The 20,173-nt window shown below is 43.5% G+C and overlaps 1 protein-coding gene across 1 annotated transcript in view; it reads right to left on the reverse strand.

Moving 5' to 3' along the window:
• Positions 1-873: 873 nt before the first annotated feature.
• The window catches only part of LOC140714654 (monocarboxylate transporter 4-like), a 46,154-nt gene continuing 26,854 nt past the window's right edge, over positions 874-20,173 (reverse strand). The window contains exons 3-6 of the mRNA XM_073026078.1: positions 19,299-19,536; positions 13,164-13,307; positions 3,407-4,195; positions 874-2,646 (exon numbers count right to left, since the gene is read on the reverse strand). Of these exons, the coding sequence (XP_072882179.1) occupies positions 2,369-2,646; positions 3,407-4,195; positions 13,164-13,307; positions 19,299-19,521 (1,434 nt within the window). The 5' untranslated portion in view covers positions 19,522-19,536 and the 3' untranslated portion in view covers positions 874-2,368. The remainder of the gene's footprint in view (positions 2,647-3,406; positions 4,196-13,163; positions 13,308-19,298; positions 19,537-20,173) is intronic.

The raw sequence follows: 20,173 nt of genomic DNA on the forward strand, positions 1-20,173 counted from the left end.
TTAAGTGCCAATGATGAAGCTTCACATCAACCCTCTTCAATTCATCCTTCATATGTAACATATATGTAACATACATACCAGTGAAGTTACTGACTAATCCCCAACACGTCTTTAAACCAGAAGGTCAAATTTCAATGATCTCACTGCTGGTTGAGGCAGAGCTCAAACAATGTAGTATCAGCTTGTACTCAGTAATGGTGGCAAAGCAAGCACAGAGCGATCAGGCAACATCTTGTGATGACTGCTATTGCACAGCCAGACACTGAATAACCTGGCTACCACTCTAATTCTGAGAATATTACCTGCAATATTGCAAAAGATCCAAGAGTCTTGATAATACTAACAATGAACACAATGTGCTTTCTCAAACTAAGACATACACGAGAACGGAACGAGCTTCTTTTTAAATATGGCTGCATTAACTGAAGGATCTAATACACCATCTTCTGTACAGCCTGTACATTTAAAATTGTTCGGGGTTTTAAAATAGCAGCACAAGTCACTGGACAACTTGGAACTTCATTGTATAGAAAAGTATTTGAAGGGCTGATTCAACATAGAACTGTTTGGACTAAGGCCACATGACTAATAGGTTGCGCTGCTACAATCACAAATTTAAATATAAACAAGGGATAATCTGCTTAAGTGCAAGGAATAGAATGGACATTTAATATAGAGAGGCATCAATTGAGAATAGCCATGGGCCTTTCTTCAACCCCATCTTAAAACTAATTTTAACTTCATTAAATTTCTCTAGTTTTACTGCATTAAGAGTTTATCTATGGAATTTGAACCGATTACATGAATTTCACGTTAGAGTGAATTGAGTTGCTGGACCAGTCATAAAACATCAACAAAAATGAAATGCAAATATTTTACATTAACTCCATTTATTATACCTTTGTGTCAGAATGCATTTTACTGAACTAAAACAGGCCGTTTAAAAAATGTGTCAAGTCTTACAGGCAGATTTTCAGTATCATGAGTGCATTCAATTTTGTGAATCAAAACAACCGTGTTCTAATACCTGTTTGGCAGTTGAATTAATTCCTCGTTTACATTACTCGCTCTTTCAAAATGAAGTCCCAAGAATACCTTGGTGGGGTTAAGGTATTTGTTTTCACACCTCCATGAATGTATTGAAAATGAAATCTTACATTTAAGAACGGCAATAGTGGTTTGGGACTTCCAAATCAGAAGTACAGATTCCGCTATCACTAAGAATTTTAAGGAATAGGGGCTTTGCAATAACCACCAACAGGCTAGTTTCTCAGTTTTAGATTTTATTCTTGCAATTTAGGAATTTGAAATGCTCGTGGGAAAGATCATGTATGGATAATGTTGCAGAGGATGCTCCTACTAGTATCAATATACCCACAACCCATGCTGGTCTACAGTTAAAAAGCAGTCGACTTCTCTGTAAATGTGGCTATGTCCTTAAAAGGAGTGTTTCTTAAGTGGGTATCTTACATTAAAGCCGGACTAATGCACCGTGCTGCCACGGACGCAGTTCCAATCACCCAGTTCCAAAAAAAATTAAACTTTGCTTTGTGCTCCCTCTGTCAATTAACCAATGTTCAATGTCAACATGGATAGAAATTTTTATTCCAGGTTTCACAAAGCAAATATTTAGTCAGACACTCCTAATCTAGTAAAAAAAAATGGAAAATACAGTAGCAGAATTATTGGAAGCTTTAATCATTATCAGTCTCATGTTTCTGCACAGTGTAAATATTAATCTGTATGAATCAGAGCAAGAATATTTTTCAATGGTAACAAGCCAATATTAACAACAAGGGGCTTTAAAAAGGTTCTAACATTATGCTATTGCCTTGAAAGTTCGCTATATACTAGCACATCTTGGCTACTTAGTTGACAATAAAAAACACTGTTAGTACTCCAGACAAAGCCAAGTTTTCATCTGGTTCCTTTCTGCTTTCTCTAGGAATACTTAACTTATGCTGGTCCACAAGTTGATTCTGCCACATAAATTGGCCTCTGTTTTTTGCCCCCCACAGTGAAGTGGAGTACTGTTGTCACCAATACTATTAGCATGGTTTAAGTTGTACATCTATTTCTTCTCCCACTTTTGAGGAAATCAGTTCTATTGGTTTGATATTTTCATCCTCCACACCTCCAAAATGCTTTTAAAGCATCTCTTAACTTATGAAAAATACTGTTACATTTCTGAAAGACACACAATGACAAATGCAAGGCAGCAATTTAAAACAAATGTCACAAAAATATTCTGCACAATTAAATAACCTACCCAACAATACGTGTTTGTTACCTACTCAACTCACATTTCTAAATAAATATACAAACTCATTTCTCTGATCTCTGTAAACATAGCTTCTTCCTCCAAGTTTCATACACTCGTTTCAGGTGTTGGTAAAATTTCACCATTTTCTCCGGTCTCATTTTTTAAGAACTGCTCCACCTCCACGGATTCCACTGCCCCTGGTCCCTGTTCCTGTTGCTTCGCCCCTTCCTCTACGTTTTCCGTTTGCACAATATCAAATGATTTCTTTTTCCCACTTATGCAGAAAATGTTTCCAATAACCATTATTAGGGCAGAGAGGACCACTTCAGAACCAGCCAAGTAAAAAACGTACTTGTAAGCTTTCGTATAGTCCAACAACTTCCCTATACAGGCAAATACAAAAGAAAAGATCAGTATATCACATGTAAACTAACATTCATGCAAGTAAAGGGCAACATTAAGAAACATTTCTCTGTTCAGCTAAAGCACATATTAAGATTGCAATACCAGGAACTCCCAAACTGTGCTCTACAATTTACAATTTTAAAAATGTACTCCTTCCCTCCCTGCTGCAAAGAATCAAAGTACATTTATTATCAAAGAATGTATAAATTATACTACCTTGAGTTTTGTTTGCTTACAGGCAGTTGCAGAGCAAGGAACCCGAAAGAACCCAATTTAAAAAAAGGCCACCCCCCCCCCCAAATATGCACGGAGAAAGAGGGAAAAGACAAATCATGTAAACAACAGAAGGAAAAACAACATTCCGAACCAAATCTTCTATAACCTGCCAATGGCAAGAAAATCACTTAACCAATCAGAAGGAAGCCTTCAGATCCCAATCCAACTTGCAGAGAAAGGGAAATATTGGAGAAACAAGCCCATATTTTTTTGTCCCAAATTCATTTCTGGTACTTATAAAGTGTGTCCATGTGTATAGATCTAAATGACGAGACAGAGTAGATATCATCACTTCTCCTTATGCCACAGGGACTCCATTCCTGATCTTAATAGGTCTGGTGAAATATACAACTGAAAACTAAGTTGTGCCTCTTTTCCATATTTATGGCATTCAACTTATTTTGTTCATACCCTCCACCGTTGTTCCCTAGTTGAATATTATTGGTGAATAAACACACTTACCAGCTCCTGGTGGGCCTACCAAGACAGCCATGGCTTCAACCAACAATACCAGGCCAAGAGCACTGGAGAACTTCTGGGTTCCAACAACTGCCATCAAGACTTCGAACTGCAGAGCTCCCACCATTCCATAGGACATTCCAAAGAAAATGCAGAAGACAGTCAGTCCAGCATAATCATTAGCAAAAGAGCCACCGAGATCTGTAATCCCATTGAAAATCATAGCAAAGCCGAATAAATACACACATCGAGGCCGGATGGACTTCAGTCCAGCAATAACACCACAAAGAGGTCGGGCAAAAATATCAACAAAACCCAGGATGGACAACAAGAAAGCAGCATCGGTATCTGGTACTCCCAAGTCTTTTGCATAGTTTACTACGAAAACAGGAGGAACAAAGAGTCCAAAGACCATGACAGAAGCTGCTATCGTATAGACCACAAAACCGCGATCCTTAAAAACTGAGAAATCCAGCAGCTTCGGTTTCTTCTTCTTTGCATTCTCCACCTGTGTGTCCTTTCCTCCTTCTAACTTTGCTTTTCCTTTCGTACTTGCTTTCAGTGGTCTCATCAGGGCCGCACACGCACAGCAGTTCAACAGCAGACCCCCAACAATGAGGAACCCGCCTCGCCACCCATAGTGCTTGGATAGGATCTGGCCTAATGGAGAGAGGCCACACAAGAACACAGGACTCCCAGCCGCAGTTAAGCCATTTGCTAAAGGTCGCCGCTTGTCAAAGTAGCGGTTTATCATAATAAGTGATGGTTGGAAGTTCAAAGCTAGTCCCAGACCTAGGGATAAAACAAAGTGCTTTGTTCAGTTAAGAGGGATTATTCACAAATTAATTAAAATCAAATTAATTCCAAAAAATATATGCATAAACGCAGACACATTAAACCAGAAATTCAAACCCTATTTTATCTGCTAAGGTCCTTTCGTTGGATACTGGCAAGTGGAAAGACGACTAGAATTTAGTTGACTATAGAAGTATTGTAGGGTAACACAATTCACAAACACTGACATTGAGTTGGGATTTCACCTCAAGAGGCTGGTCTGATGTGATGATGTTATTATGCAAAAGGTTTTTAGCACCCACCTTTGTAGTGTAGGTTTTGGAGTTCAAGAAAGAGTGTTATGGGTTTTGTTAAACATAAAACACTTCATTTTATTTGCAGATTCCTATACTGGTGACCCCAATACCCTAGGACGATTCTGGAGTTATTGAAAATGGCAGCCAATGCAGTCGCTTTGAAACTGCCCGAGTTATGAGAGCAAAATGGCATCACTTGGTTCGTACAAGCTGAGGCCTAGTTCGCTCTGTGAGAAATCTCCACCGGGAACACCAAATATTTCTATGTGGCAGCATCACTCAGCAATCCCACAGCAGCGAGAGTGTGGAGTCTGCTTGAACACTCATGAACACAATAAATACCGATTGCTGAAAACTCACCTTTCACAGACTTTTGGACTATCTGAGTCTGAGCGCATCAAACAATTGCTCTCCTTGCCCAGTCTTGGCAATGGTAAGCCTGCAGAGCTACTGGACCATATGCTGTCTCTCCTGGGAAACCTCCTCGTTTTTCTTTAAAAGAACTTCATGCAGCAAATGCCTGATCTAGTTCATAGAGCCCTCACTAATGCACCTAAGACAGACTATAGGGAGCTTGCTAAGATGGCTGATAGTCTGTACTCAATAGGCAGTGGTACATCTTTCTTCCTCCTTTCTCTGCCTCAAATTAGCCCGGTCAGCAAAGCCCCCAACACGAGGACACCCATGGCTGTGAAACAGACGACACAAACCCTATGCTTTTCCCATGCTCATTTTGGTAGGAATGCTAAGAAATGCCAACCAAATTGCAGCTTCGACAGTGGCAACACATCGGGACGTCAGTGAACACCATGGGTTCCAGCTGCCAGGGTCATCTACTGTTCATCACAGACACCCTTTCAGGGCAACATTTCCTGTATGACTCGAGTGCTCAAGTTAGTGTGATGTCAGCATGGCCTACTGATGAAAAGGCAAAGAGCGATGAAACCTCGCTGGAGGTCCTCAATGGTGGCAAGATCCAGACTTACAGAACACGATGGGCGATGCTCCACTGCAAGTGGCCGATATTGCATTTGTGACTTTGTCCTGGATAAAGTGGCTAGACCTCTGCCCACTACAGATTTCCTGTGTGCCCAGCAATTGTTAGTCGATCTTGAGAACTGCCAGTTTGCCAATGTCAAGGGCTTTGGGGTCATTATCTTGCTCCTCCAGTAAGTTCCCCACAATGAGAGTCAAGCACATGCACCACCGCATGTGAATTTATTTGCCTGCTGGATGATTCCCAAATCTCTCCAAGCCCACAGTTGCAAAGCCTGGGGTCCAGCACCACAGTCCCACAAATGGCCTGTCAGTCTATGCTCACACACGCAGACTGGACCCAGGCAGAGTTTGCCAACACCGAAAGACCAATCAAACAGCCCCTGGACTTCACCTCTCCATACGGTCCCCAAGTGCGATGGTGATTACCAGCTACATGGTGGTTACCCACACCTTAATGAGGCCAGCACCCCCAAACATTACCTGGTCCCACACATTCAAGACTTTTTGGCACATTTAGCCGGAAAGTTAATTTTTTCCCAAGTCAGTCAGGTGCCGGAGTGCTCAGAGGACATTTCCAAAATAGCTGTGATAACCCCATTTGATTTTTGAGTTTCTGCATACACTGTTTGGGCTGAAAATTGCAGCACAGACTTCCCCATGGCTGATGGACCCTGTATTAAAATACTCAGATTTTCTATTTACTTGGATGACATACTTGTTGCCTGTGCATCTAAAATCTGAACACGCATCTCATCTCCACACACATTAAGCCAACACTAGTCGATTACTAACCCTGTTAAGTGACAGTTTGGGGTTGTTAACCATCGGCTTTCTCGATCATCGCATCTTCGCAGAAGGTGCGAACCCCTTCCCTGCACTACTAAAAACTACAGGAGCTTCTGGGCATGGTGAATTTCTATTACCACTTCATTCCCCGAGCTGCAGAACTTATGTCCCCCCGGACGGTGTGCTTAAAGGCAATACAAGTGCTTGACTGCTCAGCAGACATGACATGACCAGGGCAACTGAAGATACCAAGAGAGCCCTTTCTAATGTGACCCTACTGGAGCACACACTCCCCAGTGCACCCATAGCCATTATAACTGACGCCTCAGGATTCGCTATGGGGCCTGTGCACGAACAGCTGGACAGGGGCTTGTGGCAACTGCTCGGCTTCTTCAGTCGGCAGCTCCGTTCCCCCAAAAGGAAGTACAACACGTTTGACTGTGAGCTTTTCGGTCTCTATTTGGCTGTCTGCCATTTTCATTTCCTTCTAGAGGGTCACCATTTCACAGCATTTGTTGACCACAAACCTTTCGTACACACAATGGCCAAAATATTAGACCCTTGGTCTGCACTACCTGACCTACATATCAGAGTTCACATCGGAAATACAACATATCAAGGGGAAAAAATAATGCCATGGCTGATTGCCTCTGCCGGTCTCCACTGAAGCCTCCATCGATCATGCCAGCAAGGCAGCCAAGTTATTGACCCAGAGGTCTGGGCTTATCGAACAGCAGTCATGGGCCCGTTGTTGGCTGACATTAAGTCCGGGGCAGCTGGGATTTTTCCCCTTGTGCGATGTCTTTGCCTCATTGTGCCGCAAACCGGAGAATGACTGTTTACGACTCCATACTTGGCCTCTTGCATCTGGGCCAGAACCTTGTTGCACTACAGTTTGTTTGGCAAAGCCTCAGACAGAGCATATATGTGTGATTGGAGTGCAGCTTGTGAGGAGTGCCAGCAGGCAACAATTAACCATCATGCTCAGGCACCATTGGCATCTTCTGAGGCTCCTAAGTGACAGTTTGACCACATCAATGTGAACCTTGTTGGCCCACTTCCTTCTTCCATAGTGACACACACCTTCTTACCATTGGACTATACCACCAGGTGGCCAGAGGTCATCATTCTAGCATCGATAATGGCCACAGACATGGCTTGGATGTTCATCAGCACCTGGGCTGCTCAGTTTGGCACCCCATCTGATATTTCCTCTGACTGCGACCCCCAATTCATTTCAGACACGTAGGCTGCGATGGCCTAGAACCTCAGCGTTAGGCTATGTGACATCATGGCGTATCAGCTAGTCCAATGGCCTACACGAGCGGCTTCACCGCTCCTTAAAAGCTGCTCTGACTGATGAGTGTTGGCGTGATCACCTCCCACGGGTCCTGCTGGGGTTCAGAACTGCTCCAAAGGAGGACCTGTAGTCATCCATGGCCGAGTTGGTATACAGGCAGCCGTTACGACTGCCGGGTGAATTGACTCCTGATGCCACGACCGCCTGGTCAATATCTCAATAAATTTAATTCCTTTTCACCTATTCCTACCTCCCATCAGCACCCTTGGGTACCTGTTGACCTACATTCCGCCTTTTTTGTTTTCCTCCGCCATGACTCACACCAACATCCCCTTAGGTACCCTTACAATGGCCAACTCCGCATTTTGGAATGGGGGAGAAAAGACTGTTGTCATAGATAAGAGGGGTAAACCTGAACGTATTTTGACAGATCAGTTTATACAGGCCCACCAAGATTGGGAGTATTCCACTCAATGCCCCTGGCATCACAACATGGCCATAAGCATATCAATACATCTCTGACAAGCCAAGGGCACCTCTGCATTTTGTGGTATAGGTTTTGGGAGCTCAATAACATGTGTTACAGGTTTCATTAATTGTGTTATCAATGTGCACAGATTGCAGTCTTCCGGTTAGGAAGTCGAGGACCCAATTGCAGAGGGAGGTACAGAGGCCCAGGTGTGGTGAACTACATATACCTGTCTGGTCTGCTCCTGTGGCTCCTCCCACAGATCCCTGTATAAAGGCGATTGAGGCCTGAGCCCGGCCTCATTCTCCAGGATGTAGTGTTGTTCATTCTTCCAGTCAATAAAAGCCGATATCTCGCTTCTTACGTCTCAGAGTGAGTTATTGATGGTGCATCAATTTTATTGACTGGAAGTTAAAACATGGAAACCGTTTTACGTCCGGAAAGATTGGATTTGGACCCCCAAGACCCTGAAGCAGCTCTTGCCTTTGAACTCTGGCTTGCATGCTTCCAATCATACTTGGAGGAGGCTCGTGCAACTGACCCCACTGTTAGGCACAGAATTCTCCTCTCGAGAGTCGCCCCAAAAGTTTATTCATTCATCAGGGACCTCTCGACCTACGAAGGTGCGCTTGACGCCCTCAAAAGACAGTACCTGCGGCCGGTGAACGGCGTCTACGCCAGACATCGCTTGGCCACGCGCAGACAGCGCCCTGCGGAGTCATCCGCCGAATTTCTCCGAGCTCTACAGGCACTCGTGCGGACTTGTGACTGCAAAACGCTCACGGCGGAACAGCATGCGGAACTCTTGGTACGAGATGCCTTTGTGACCGGAATTAGGTCAGTGTATGTGTGCCAGCGGCTGCTGGAAAATGCTGATCATACCTTACGCTCGGCGATCGAGACGGCCGACACGCTGGAGGCTGCTCTGCACAACGCTGATGCTGTCCAGCCACGCGATTCTCCGCCGGTTCCGTGGACACCTCCGACCCCGTCGCCACCGGTTCCCGTGAGCGAATTCGCCAACGCCGCTGCCAGTTGCAGTTCCACGCACTCCCCGAACCCGACCAAGCGAAAGCTGTGTTATTTCTGTGGGCTTGAGAAACATCCTCGAAACCGTTGCCCAGCTCGAGAAGCAACCTGCTCCAGCTGCGGAAAACCGGGCCATTTCGCCAGAGCCTGTAAGTCTAAACCGCGCGCAGGGTCGAGCAGCACTGCGTTTGAGACGTGAGGGCCGCCATCTTCCATGCCCGGATGTGGGCGGCCATCTTTGCCGGCGTCACCATGCCCCGCCCCTATCTACCCGTGTGAGACGTGGGGGCCGCCATCTTGCATGCCCGGATGTGGGCAGCCATCTTTGCCGGCGTCACCATGCCCCGCCCCCAACTCGCCGGTGTTTACCGGGCACCAAGATGGCATTTCAACTCTGGCCACCGTAACCCTCGACCAAAGCGCTCCGCACCAGCTCGCAAGGTCAATGATGGACATCCTGGTGGAAGGACACAGGACTAGCTGCCTGTTTGACATGGGCAGCACTGAGAGTTTTATTGACCCGGACACAGTGCAACGCTGTGGACTCGTGACACGGCCGGTAAGTCACAGGATCACCTTGGCTTCTGGGTCGTATTCCACAGACATCCGGGTGGGTTGTGTAGCGACATTGATGGTGCAGGGCACAGAATATCGGAACTTTGTGCTACTGGTCATGCCTCGACTGTGCGCACCTGTGCTATTGGGGCTGGACTTCCAGAGCCATCTCGAAAGTGTGACTATGGCATATGACGGGCCCCTCCCACCGCTCACTGTCAGGAATCCTCAGTTTGGTGGGACTTCGCCATATACCCCGTTACCGCACACACATACACACCGAACCACACGTCCCATCCAGCACCATGCCGATAGCTGTGCTACTGACACTACTTGCAGCCTCTCCACCCTCAAGATCCCTCCCCCATCGCTGTTCGCCAACCTGACCCCCGACTGTAAACCGGTGGCGACTAAAAGCAGGAGGTACAGCGCAGGGGACAGGGCCTTCATTCAGTCAGAGGTGCAGCGGCTGCTCGGGGAGGGGATCATTGAGCCAAGCACAAGCCCTTGGCGGTCCCAGGTGGTTGTTGTTCGGACCGGGCAGAAAAATAGGATGGTTGTGGACTATAGTCAGACCATCAATAGGTTCACGCAGCTTGACACGTACCCCCACCCCGCATCGCGGATATGGTCAACCAGATAGCTCAGTACAAGGTGTACTCGACCATAGATCTGAATTCCGCTTATCACCAGCTCCCCATCCGTCTGGAGGACTGCCCCTACACCGCCTTTGAGGCAGGCGGCAGGCTCTATCACTTCCTGCGCGTCCCATTTGGTGTCACCAATGGTGTCTCAGTCTTCCAGAGGGAAATGGACTGGATGGTGGACCAGTACAACCTGAAGGCCACATTTCCCTATCTAGATAACATCACCATCTGTGGTCGCGACTGGTCGGATCACGACGCCAACCTCCAACGATTTTTCCAAGTGGCCGAAGCTTTGAACCTTACTTATAACAGGGACAAGTGTGTGTTCAGAACCACCCGACTCGCTATCCTTGGGTATCTCGTGGAAAATGGGGTCATTGGCCCTGACCCCGACCATATGCGCCCCCTGTTAGAACTCCCTCTTCCCACCACTCTCAAAGCCCTCCGACGGTGCCTGGGTTCTTTTCCTATTACGCCCAATGGGTCCCCCATTATGCAGACAAGGCCCGCCCCCTGGTCAAGTCTACCACATTTCCCCTCTCTGCTGAGGCCTGCGCGGCCTTCAGCTGCATTAAAGGGGACATTATCAAAGCAACGATGCATGCGGTGGACAAGACCATTCCCTTCCAAGTAGAGAGTGACGCCTCCGATTTCGCGCTTGCCGCTACCCTCAATCAGGAAGGCAGGCCAGTAGCATTCATTTCTCGTACCCTTCAAGGCTCTGAACTTCAGCACTCCGCGGTGGAGAAAGAAGCCCAGGCCATAGTGGAAGCTATTAGGCACTGGAGGCACTATCTCGCCGGCAAAAGGTTCACCTTGCTGATCGACCAGCGCTCGGTTGCATTCATGTTCAGCAACCAACAGCGGGGCAAAATCAAAAATGATAAAATTTTGCGGAGGAGAATAGAACTCTCCACCTACAATTATGATATCCTGTACTGGCCTGGCAGACTCAATGAGCCCCCTGATGCCCTATCCCGGGGAACGTGTGCTAGTGCACAGCTCGACCAGCTATACACCCTTCATGCACATCTTTGCCATCCAGGGGTCACCCGATTTTACCATTTCGTTGAAGCCCGGAACCTGCCGTACTCCCTGGAGGACATCAGGACGATGACCAGGGACTGCCAAATCTGCGCTGAGTGCAAACCGCACTTCTACCGTCCTGACACGGCGCAACTTGTCAAGGCCACCCGCCCTTTTGAGCGACTGAGTGTTGACTTTAAGGGCCCCCTTCCCTCCACCGACCGCAATGTCTATTTTCTCAATATTATTGACGAGTACTCGCGATTCCCCTTTGCCATTCCCTGCCCTGACACCACTACCACGTCCGTCATAAAAGCCCTGCGCCAGCTCTTCACTCTGTTCGGATATCCCTGCTATATCCACAGTGATAGAGGGTCCTCCTTTATGAGTGACGAGCTGCGCCGGTACCTGCTAGCTAGGGGCATTGCTACTAGTCGAACCACGAGTTACAATCCCCGGGGGAATGGACAGGTGGAGAGGGAGAATGCCACAGTGTGGAAGGCCACACTTTTAGCCCTTAAGTCAAAAGGGTTGCCGGTCTCTCGATGGCAGGAGGTCCTCCCTGAGGCACTCCACTCTATCCGCTCCCTGTTATGTACGTCCACCAATGCCACCCCTCACGAACGCCTATTCTCTTTTCCCAGGAAGTCTGTCACTGGGACCACCCTACCAGTTTGGCTGACGTCCCCGGGGCCAGTGCTGCTCCGAACATGTGAGGAGCAATAAGTACTCCCCGCTGGTAGAGAAGGTTCACCTTCTGCATGCTAACCCCCAGTATGCCTACGTGGTCTTGCCTGATGGGCGGGAGGACACGGTCTCTGTCCGCGACCTGGCGCGCGCAGGAGCAGCAAGACCACTACCCCGTACACTCCACGGTAACTATGAACCCTGTACCCGAGGTGACACCGTGCACACCGTGCCCCACACAGACTCCTCACGACGCTCATGTACCAGGCATCTCGTACGCGTGAGGGATCCCTGACACCTCCAGTTAGGCCAGAACCAGCACAACCTCCGTCTCCTGTGCAATCACCACCTCCGGCACCTGTGCAATCGCAGCCGGAGCTACGTAGATCGCAGCGACAGATTCAACCACCTGATAGACAACCTGTAAATATACTCGTAAGAAACTTCGCCACCTGGGGACTCTTTTTAAAACGCATCCCTCACGCGTACGAGATGCCTGGTACATGAGCGTCGTGAGGAGTCTGTGTGGGGCACGGTGTGCACGGTGTCACCTCGGGTACAGGGTTCATAGTTACCGTGGAGTGTACGGGGTAGTGGTCTTGCTGCTCCTGCGCGCGCCAGGTCGCGGACAGAGACCGTGTCCTCCCGCCCATCAGGCAAGACCACGTAAAACAATGAGCTCATTTAAAACAATGAGCCCGGCCTCATTCTCCAGGATGTAGTGTTGTTCATTCTTCCAGTCAATAAAAGCCAATATCTCATTTCTTACATCTCAGAGTGAGTTATTGATGGTGCATCACCAGGTTCTGCTACTTCTCAATCAGGATTGTGGGAATATATAGTTTGTTATGGGCCTGTGAAGCTGCCACAAGTTTTTCCATTATATCTCTGCATACACATACTGGTGCAGGTGACTCAAATGACTGAGTTTTTGAGCTGAATGGCTCACTTATCTTCCAATAAGGTAAAAAAAAAATTAGCGTTTATCAAAGTAATGGACAGTATGCCAATCAACATTTCATATCACTGAAGAACTTGCAAAATATCACATTAATTCTACTTCATTAATTCTCTATAGATCTGCCAATTTCTCATATTCCCCATATTAGGCTTCCAATATTCATATACTTCGCTTTAAAATAAAGTTGTTTTGGCTTTAACAATTCCTTACCAGTAATAACTCCAACTGTTAAGTAGATTTGAATAATGCTGGTGCACAGTGATGCCAATATCATACCCGCCGATGCAAAAAAGCCTCCTACCATCATAACAGGGCGACAACCAAAGCGATTTACAAGTACACTGGATATAGGTCCTGGCAGGGGTGGGGAGTGGAAACAAAAGGAAGAGTTTGTCAGGTTTGAGCTAAACTAAATGAACACTTCCAGATAGTCAAGTTCGTCTTGTGTGGAAGCTTTTGAAACCACTGCAAAACTCAGATCAAAAGATAAGCAGGTGATTACTGAGTTACAACTAGTTTCTTGCTCATGAGTGACATTTTGCTCACAGTTTCCATCTATTAAATGAGTAATGGACTTAGTAACTTAGGGAAATGGCAACAACTAACTGTGTTGTAAAATTGATTGTACGATGGTGATAGTTTTCAAGTCCATATATAGAAGAGAGGGGAGGAAGTCTGCAGTTTTGAGAAAAGGGATAAGGCAGAGAATGTGAAGAACGAGGATTCACAGCACATAGATAAAGGATTACAGCTAAATAAATGGCTAATGTGTAAAGTTGTGAAAGATCAGAAAATACAAAACTAAATGCAATTTTCAGATTTCAATGTATTTTTAAATAGACTCGACTTTAAATATTTTACGTAAAATATTGAACAGGCTTCAGTTGTTGTGCTTGAACCAAGAATGATGCGGTGAGGGAAATGGGACAACAATATTATTGATAATACGAATAGCACTGGACTGGAAAAAACACTAACATTCAATGTTTCAGGATTAGCTTCATCCCCTCCATCAGATTTCTGAATGGACATTGAATATATGAACATGATCACACTACTTTTTGCGTGGGGTGTGGGTGGTGTAGTGGGGTATATGTGGTGGGAGGTGTGTGGATTTTATAATACACACACACATACTGTATTTTGTAGTTTTTATTGTGTATTACCATGTATTGCTGCTGCAAAGCAACAAATTTCATGACATATGCTAGTGATATTAAACCTGATTCTGAAAGAAATAAATGTAACTAGGTGACCATTGAATATCTTTTTATTATTGTTAAAGTGCCCTTATATATTCACCTTGGTAATGCTAAAATAGCTGTCTGTGCTTTTAAGAGAAAACGATGACATCATTTGGATGGGTGGAGTAGAATGAAGAGCTGCCATGTTCTAGAAAGGACAACGTTTGAATGCTTTTCCCAGGTTTGGTGAAGAAAGGTGAATAATATTTGACAAAATCCATGTAAATTCATTTATACTTGTTTATAAATCCAGAATATTGGTAACTTGACTTGTTTTACATGTGGATGCTTTAGATTTTTGCGAGTAAATTGATCAGCGCTGGATAGCATGATTACGAAGTTCCTTAATCGGCCTACCAGGTTAGTTTTTTTTTGGTAATTCAACTACAAGACATTGTAAAAGTTTATTTATCTTTCTTTATTGTTTCATGACCGAAAGCGAATGTAACAGAGTAACGTGAATGGGTTCTGAGTTGGATGATCAGCCATGATCATACTGAATGGCGGTGCAGGCTCAAAGGGCCGAATGGCCTACTCCTGCACCTATTTTCTATGTTTCTATGTTCACATAGTGTGAGCAAGGAGAACTCATTTCAAGGTCTAGCCTACGTGTGTTTAGAAGTTAAGCATATGTGTTCCAAACACAAGTATATCTCTTAGTTGAGGTGAGACGTATTTATTCATGTTTTTGATGTTGTGTATAAGGTACTGGGTTGGTGGGATTCTAACATTGTTTGTATTGTTCTTTTTAGATTGGCCACTACCATATTGGTTCTGTACATCTTGTTTTAGTTATTTTCATACTGTACACATAACAAGGGTGCGGTCTGAAGTTAAACTGGGATTGTAATAGCGGGAACTATTTTAGTTTATTTTGTCAGTTTTATTTTAATACCCTCTTTCTGCAGTAAAACATCTAAAACAGATAAAGGAATTTAAGGCCTGGAGAAGTATTTTTCCCCCAGGATACAAAACAAAAATAATTCAGAAAATTTCATATCAAATCAAGTTCAGAAAGATAAAGAGCAGAAGGACAAAGGAAAAATTGACAAAGACAAAAAGCTGCCAACAGCCAACTGAAATGTAAAGGCATCCCATACCACATTTGAAATTAATACTGACCAGTCTAGCATTTTGATTTGTACAAAAGCTGTTTGAAGACCAGCTCATACCACCAGCATTGGATACTTGAATTGCATCACATTTCTGCTATTTGTCTAATGTCCTTGTATCAATTGCACTTAATTAGCAATCAGCACTTTAATCTTACTGCAAAGCTAAGAAAACATGGTCACATTTCTATTCAAAAAGACTTTTAAACAAATGCATTCACTCTTTTGACCAATTTATTACTTTTTCTTCTCACAGATCATCCCACAATAATACTTTCAGCATGTGTTGCAGAAAGTGCTTGAAATACTATACAATTTCGGTAGAGAACGTAATAAAGTATTGCCAAGTATATTTCTTGCCTCCCCAGTTTCAGAAATCATCATTTACCACTCAACAGCTCAAGCCCTCTTCTCATTACCACCATCAGGGAGAAGGTACAGAAGCCTGAAGACACACACAACGATTCAGGAACAGCTTCTTCCCCTCAGTCATCAGATTCCTGAAATTCCCGAATGGACATTGAACCCAGGAACCTCACTATTTTTTCCCCTCTTTTTAAGTTTTTTTAAAAAAAAACCTATACTTCTTACTATGATTTAGTTTTTATTATTGTGTATTGCAATGTACTTCTGTTGCATAGCATCAAACTTCAAGATATGCCAGTGGTATTAAACCCAATTCTGATCACCCCGGTTTTGCTATATGGGCAATGACTGGTTTATTCTAATATATTCAAATATTCTAAACAGAGCTGGATATCTATGCAACCAAACACTCCCACCATTAAACTTATGATGGATGAAATCTCAAAGCAGCTAAAGTAGCAGAGGTCCGTTCCATGTTTAGAGAATTGCTCACTGCCCTGGTGTTAAATCCGTAAATTACATGTAATTACCCAACACAAATAGCAATCTGAAGTTTTAAGGTGATTAAAGAACCAAAATAGTTGAACTTTCAAATGATTTGATACAAATAAATAGATAATCTTCAATGGAGGGAAATAGTTCAGTTGTTCCGAGAAATATTTTGCTCATTCCCAAGTATAAATGTTACATCTACAATTGCTCAGAGTGGTAAATTGAATAAGACCAACTACAAGTCTGTATTTAGAACTCACTTATTCACCATTCTGAAATAAAAACAAATTAGACATTACGTTTAGAATGGAAATGCTACACTACAAGTGATCACCATTCACATCAGGCCCGAAGATAATGTTACACTAATGGTCAGACTGGCTACATTAGAACTTGATGTTTATGGATGTCCCTCTTCCTGCAAGACCATCAGAAGTGACCTTCATTAATTTTCTCCATCCCTAAACTAGGAAAACCAATTGTAAGCTCTTGTAAATTCAGTAGTAACCGATAAGCAAAGCCTATTCAAAAGGAGTTAAATAAATATGATGACCTCCTTCCTGGCTTTTTTTTTGGAAAAACTTGAATGAACCTAGAAAATTACTAAGCCATGCTGTGTTATTGCAATGTTTCCCCAAATGCCTTATGAATGGTGTATGCAGTTACTGATAAGTAGTGGTACTATGAAGAGGAAAAGGCTTTGTACTATTTCCCACTGTGTGGTGTGTGGTCAAGTGGTTAAGGCGTTGGTTAAGGCGATCTATAGGATGTGAGTTTGAGCCACAGCCAAGGCAGTGTGTTGTTTCCTTCAGCAAGGCACTTAACCACACATTGCTCCAGTCCACCCAGCTGAAAATGGGTACCGGCAAAATGCTGGGGGTTAACCTCGTGATAGACTGGCGTCCTATCTGGGGACATTGACCATCTCAGTCGCCATGAAAACCGGCATAAGCACCAGCCTGAGGAGCCTATAAGGCTCGGGACAGACTTTAACTTAACTATTTCCCACTGTTACTGTTATCAATGGTGAACAGCAATTCACTATTTTAAAAAACAGGAAGACAGCTGCAGGCAAAGTTCATTATTTCATCCAGCTGTAACCCTTTGTGACCCAAAAGTGTTGAAAACCCTAAAGTTGATCCAATAGTTCATTCCCACTAAAAAATAGCTGGTTTAAATAAAAGCAGATGCATACAAATATAGAAAATGCTTTTTCTATTCTTTGTATTCTAAATATTTCCACCTTCCCTCACCTGCTGCAAACAAAGTACAAAATAAAACTACATACAAGCATCTTCTGGCAGTCATAGCATCCAAGAACTTTTGAGAAATAATTAGATGCTAGTTTACTTTAGGATTTTACATAAAGCAGACTTGCTACTAATTATAATCTAGGTAATGTATATTCATTTACCATATGTTGTTAAGACAGCTGCGGTTTCTGGCTAAATTGGGGGCAAGAAGTAGTATAATGAATTGTACAGCCAAATTGTTTGAACTCTGCCACCAGATGGTGGGTGGTTGTTAAGCACACACAATAGTCCATCAAGGGGAGGTCCAAACAGGTTATTCAGTTCGCCAGCATGTACATTATATTAGTGAAGATCCAGTGCCCATCAAACAACAACAGCTGTTGACCAGGCAATTCGGCAGCCCCTCAGCATTTCAGAGGCTCAAGATGGTGGTTTGGGAAGCATCAGCAATCAGAGAATAAACTGCAAATAGTTTTGAAGCCAGTCTGTGGAATTATTCAAGAGACTTGTCTCTCGTGCATCCAGAAAGGATTCAAATCCATGATATTGATGTCAAGATTGACCTACTCCAACATGTGAAGTGTTGTTATTTGGCTATAGTATCTTCTTAGCAATTAGTGATCCCGCCCCATTTGATTTTTGCTGCATATTCTGTCCATTAGAATCTGGAAATTGTGCTCGGCAGCAGCATTTGCTCCTGTAATAATGTCCTACCAGTCAAATACAGGAATATTGACTTATCAATTTTGAGGCTCACTTGGAAATGAAGGAAAACATTCAATTGGAGATCTTTTGCCTTACAAATTTGAACAAACTGCCATTCCATTTTATTGGTACTTGCAAGGTACATGCTTGATGAAATTAGTTCCCTTGATGAAGCCTTCATTTTTTTGAAAGTCTACATTTTCTTACTATGGAACCAAAACAAGAATAGAAGTGGCCCTTCATTTGCTTCCAAGTGAGTTATTCTAAAAGCTTTTACCAACAACTAAATAGATTAGCAAGAAGCCCTTATAGGCTTCTGGTCTTGTACATCAAGACAAATTGATCAGGAAAATGTGCTCCTTGATCTCAAATGTGTATTTCTATAACTCATTTTTTATTTAATCAAATTTTAAACATTAATTTTTATTTTTAGAATTTTCAAAAGCAAGTTTTGGTTCCTCCTACATCTAAAAATAACACAGCCTAAAAATGACCATGAAATGCATTCATTGTTGGACCTTAACAAGGCTAGGGCCACTTGGTTTCAAATTTACCAACAGACCACAGACACTGGGCATCCACAATTAACCGTGAGAGACTATTACCCATATAGGCTTTTCAGTCCAACTGGTCAATGCTGACCATGTTTGTTCACTTAGCTAGTCCCAATTTCCTGCATTCAGCCAATTTCCCCCCCAAAACCCCTCCTCTCCATGGACCTATTCAAGAGCTTTTTATACAATGATGGGATTATAGTATCTCTCTCAATTGCTTTGTGTGGCACCTCATTCCATATACACACCATCATCTGGGTGAAAAAGTTACCCCTCAGGTCTCTAAATTCTTTCCCCTCTCACGCCAAATCTTTGCCCACTAGTTTTGGACTCCCTACCCTGGAAAAAAAATCCACCTATCTATGCCTCTCAATGTTAAATATGTTTATACAGTCACCCCTCATTCTCTTATGTTCTTAGGAACAAAGATTCATCCTGGCCAACCTCTCCCCTATAATTGATACAATTGTATTTCTATGCTATATTGACTTCCCTGTTGTACATACTATTTATTACAAGTTACTATAAATTGCACATTTAGACACATTTAGTAAAGATTTTTACTCCTCATGTATGTGAAGGATGCAAGAAATAAAGTCAATTCAATTTAAATGCTTACCTGTTCCATACAACATGGCAAGAACAATGGAAGAGATCCAAGCAGTATCACTGTACCCAACATGGAACTCCTTGATTAATTCCTTGAAGAAAACACTAACAGCTTTAGGAAAGGCATAAGAGAATCCAGTGATGACAAAACATCCAATGAGAATCGCCCAACCCCAGCCTCCATCGGGGGCTGTAACTTCTTGCTTTTTATCATCTACCACGACCACACCCATGGTTTAGGACAAGATCTACAAAACAAAAGTTGGTGAAAGCATATGTATTAAAAAAAAAAATCAATAAATGATACAGGATCTATTGGCCAATGCATTGAATCCACAACACTAAAATAGACTGAGTTCATGAAAAGATTATTAGTCAAGATGTGTAATGCTGGGTAGTTGAAAAGTACTCTGGTTATAAACGTATTGTAGCAAGAACACTGGTACTGATTGGCACTTCTGCACACACTCAAATTTAACCAAAGTGGAGCTCTGGTTCCTTTTTAAAAAGAAAATATGATACATTCTCCACTTAATTCAAATGCTCAGACTAGGACTTCTACAAATTACTGTATAGAATTTCCATCTGTTCTTGCAGACTCCTGCCCAGAACATAAGCTTGGAAAACTACCTTCTGAGTTTGTTGATCTCCCATCAGTTGAGACAAATCATTCTGTCTCCCTCCAGAAAGACTTTCAAATGTACACATTTTACATATGTACTCACTTGCCTTAATTAATAGAAATGTGAACATAAAATGAAATTTTTAAAATGCCAAATGCTCACTTTGAAGTTCTGTTAGCATTACATTACATATCCTGGTCCATGTATACTCTTTCTCATAAAGCTCTAACCAATTTAACTCGAATTTTACCATTGCATTCAG

The sequence above is a fragment of the Hemitrygon akajei genome, chromosome 22, assembly GCF_048418815.1.
Source record: "Hemitrygon akajei chromosome 22, sHemAka1.3, whole genome shotgun sequence".
NCBI classification, from domain to species: domain Eukaryota; kingdom Metazoa; phylum Chordata; class Chondrichthyes; order Myliobatiformes; family Dasyatidae; genus Hemitrygon; species Hemitrygon akajei.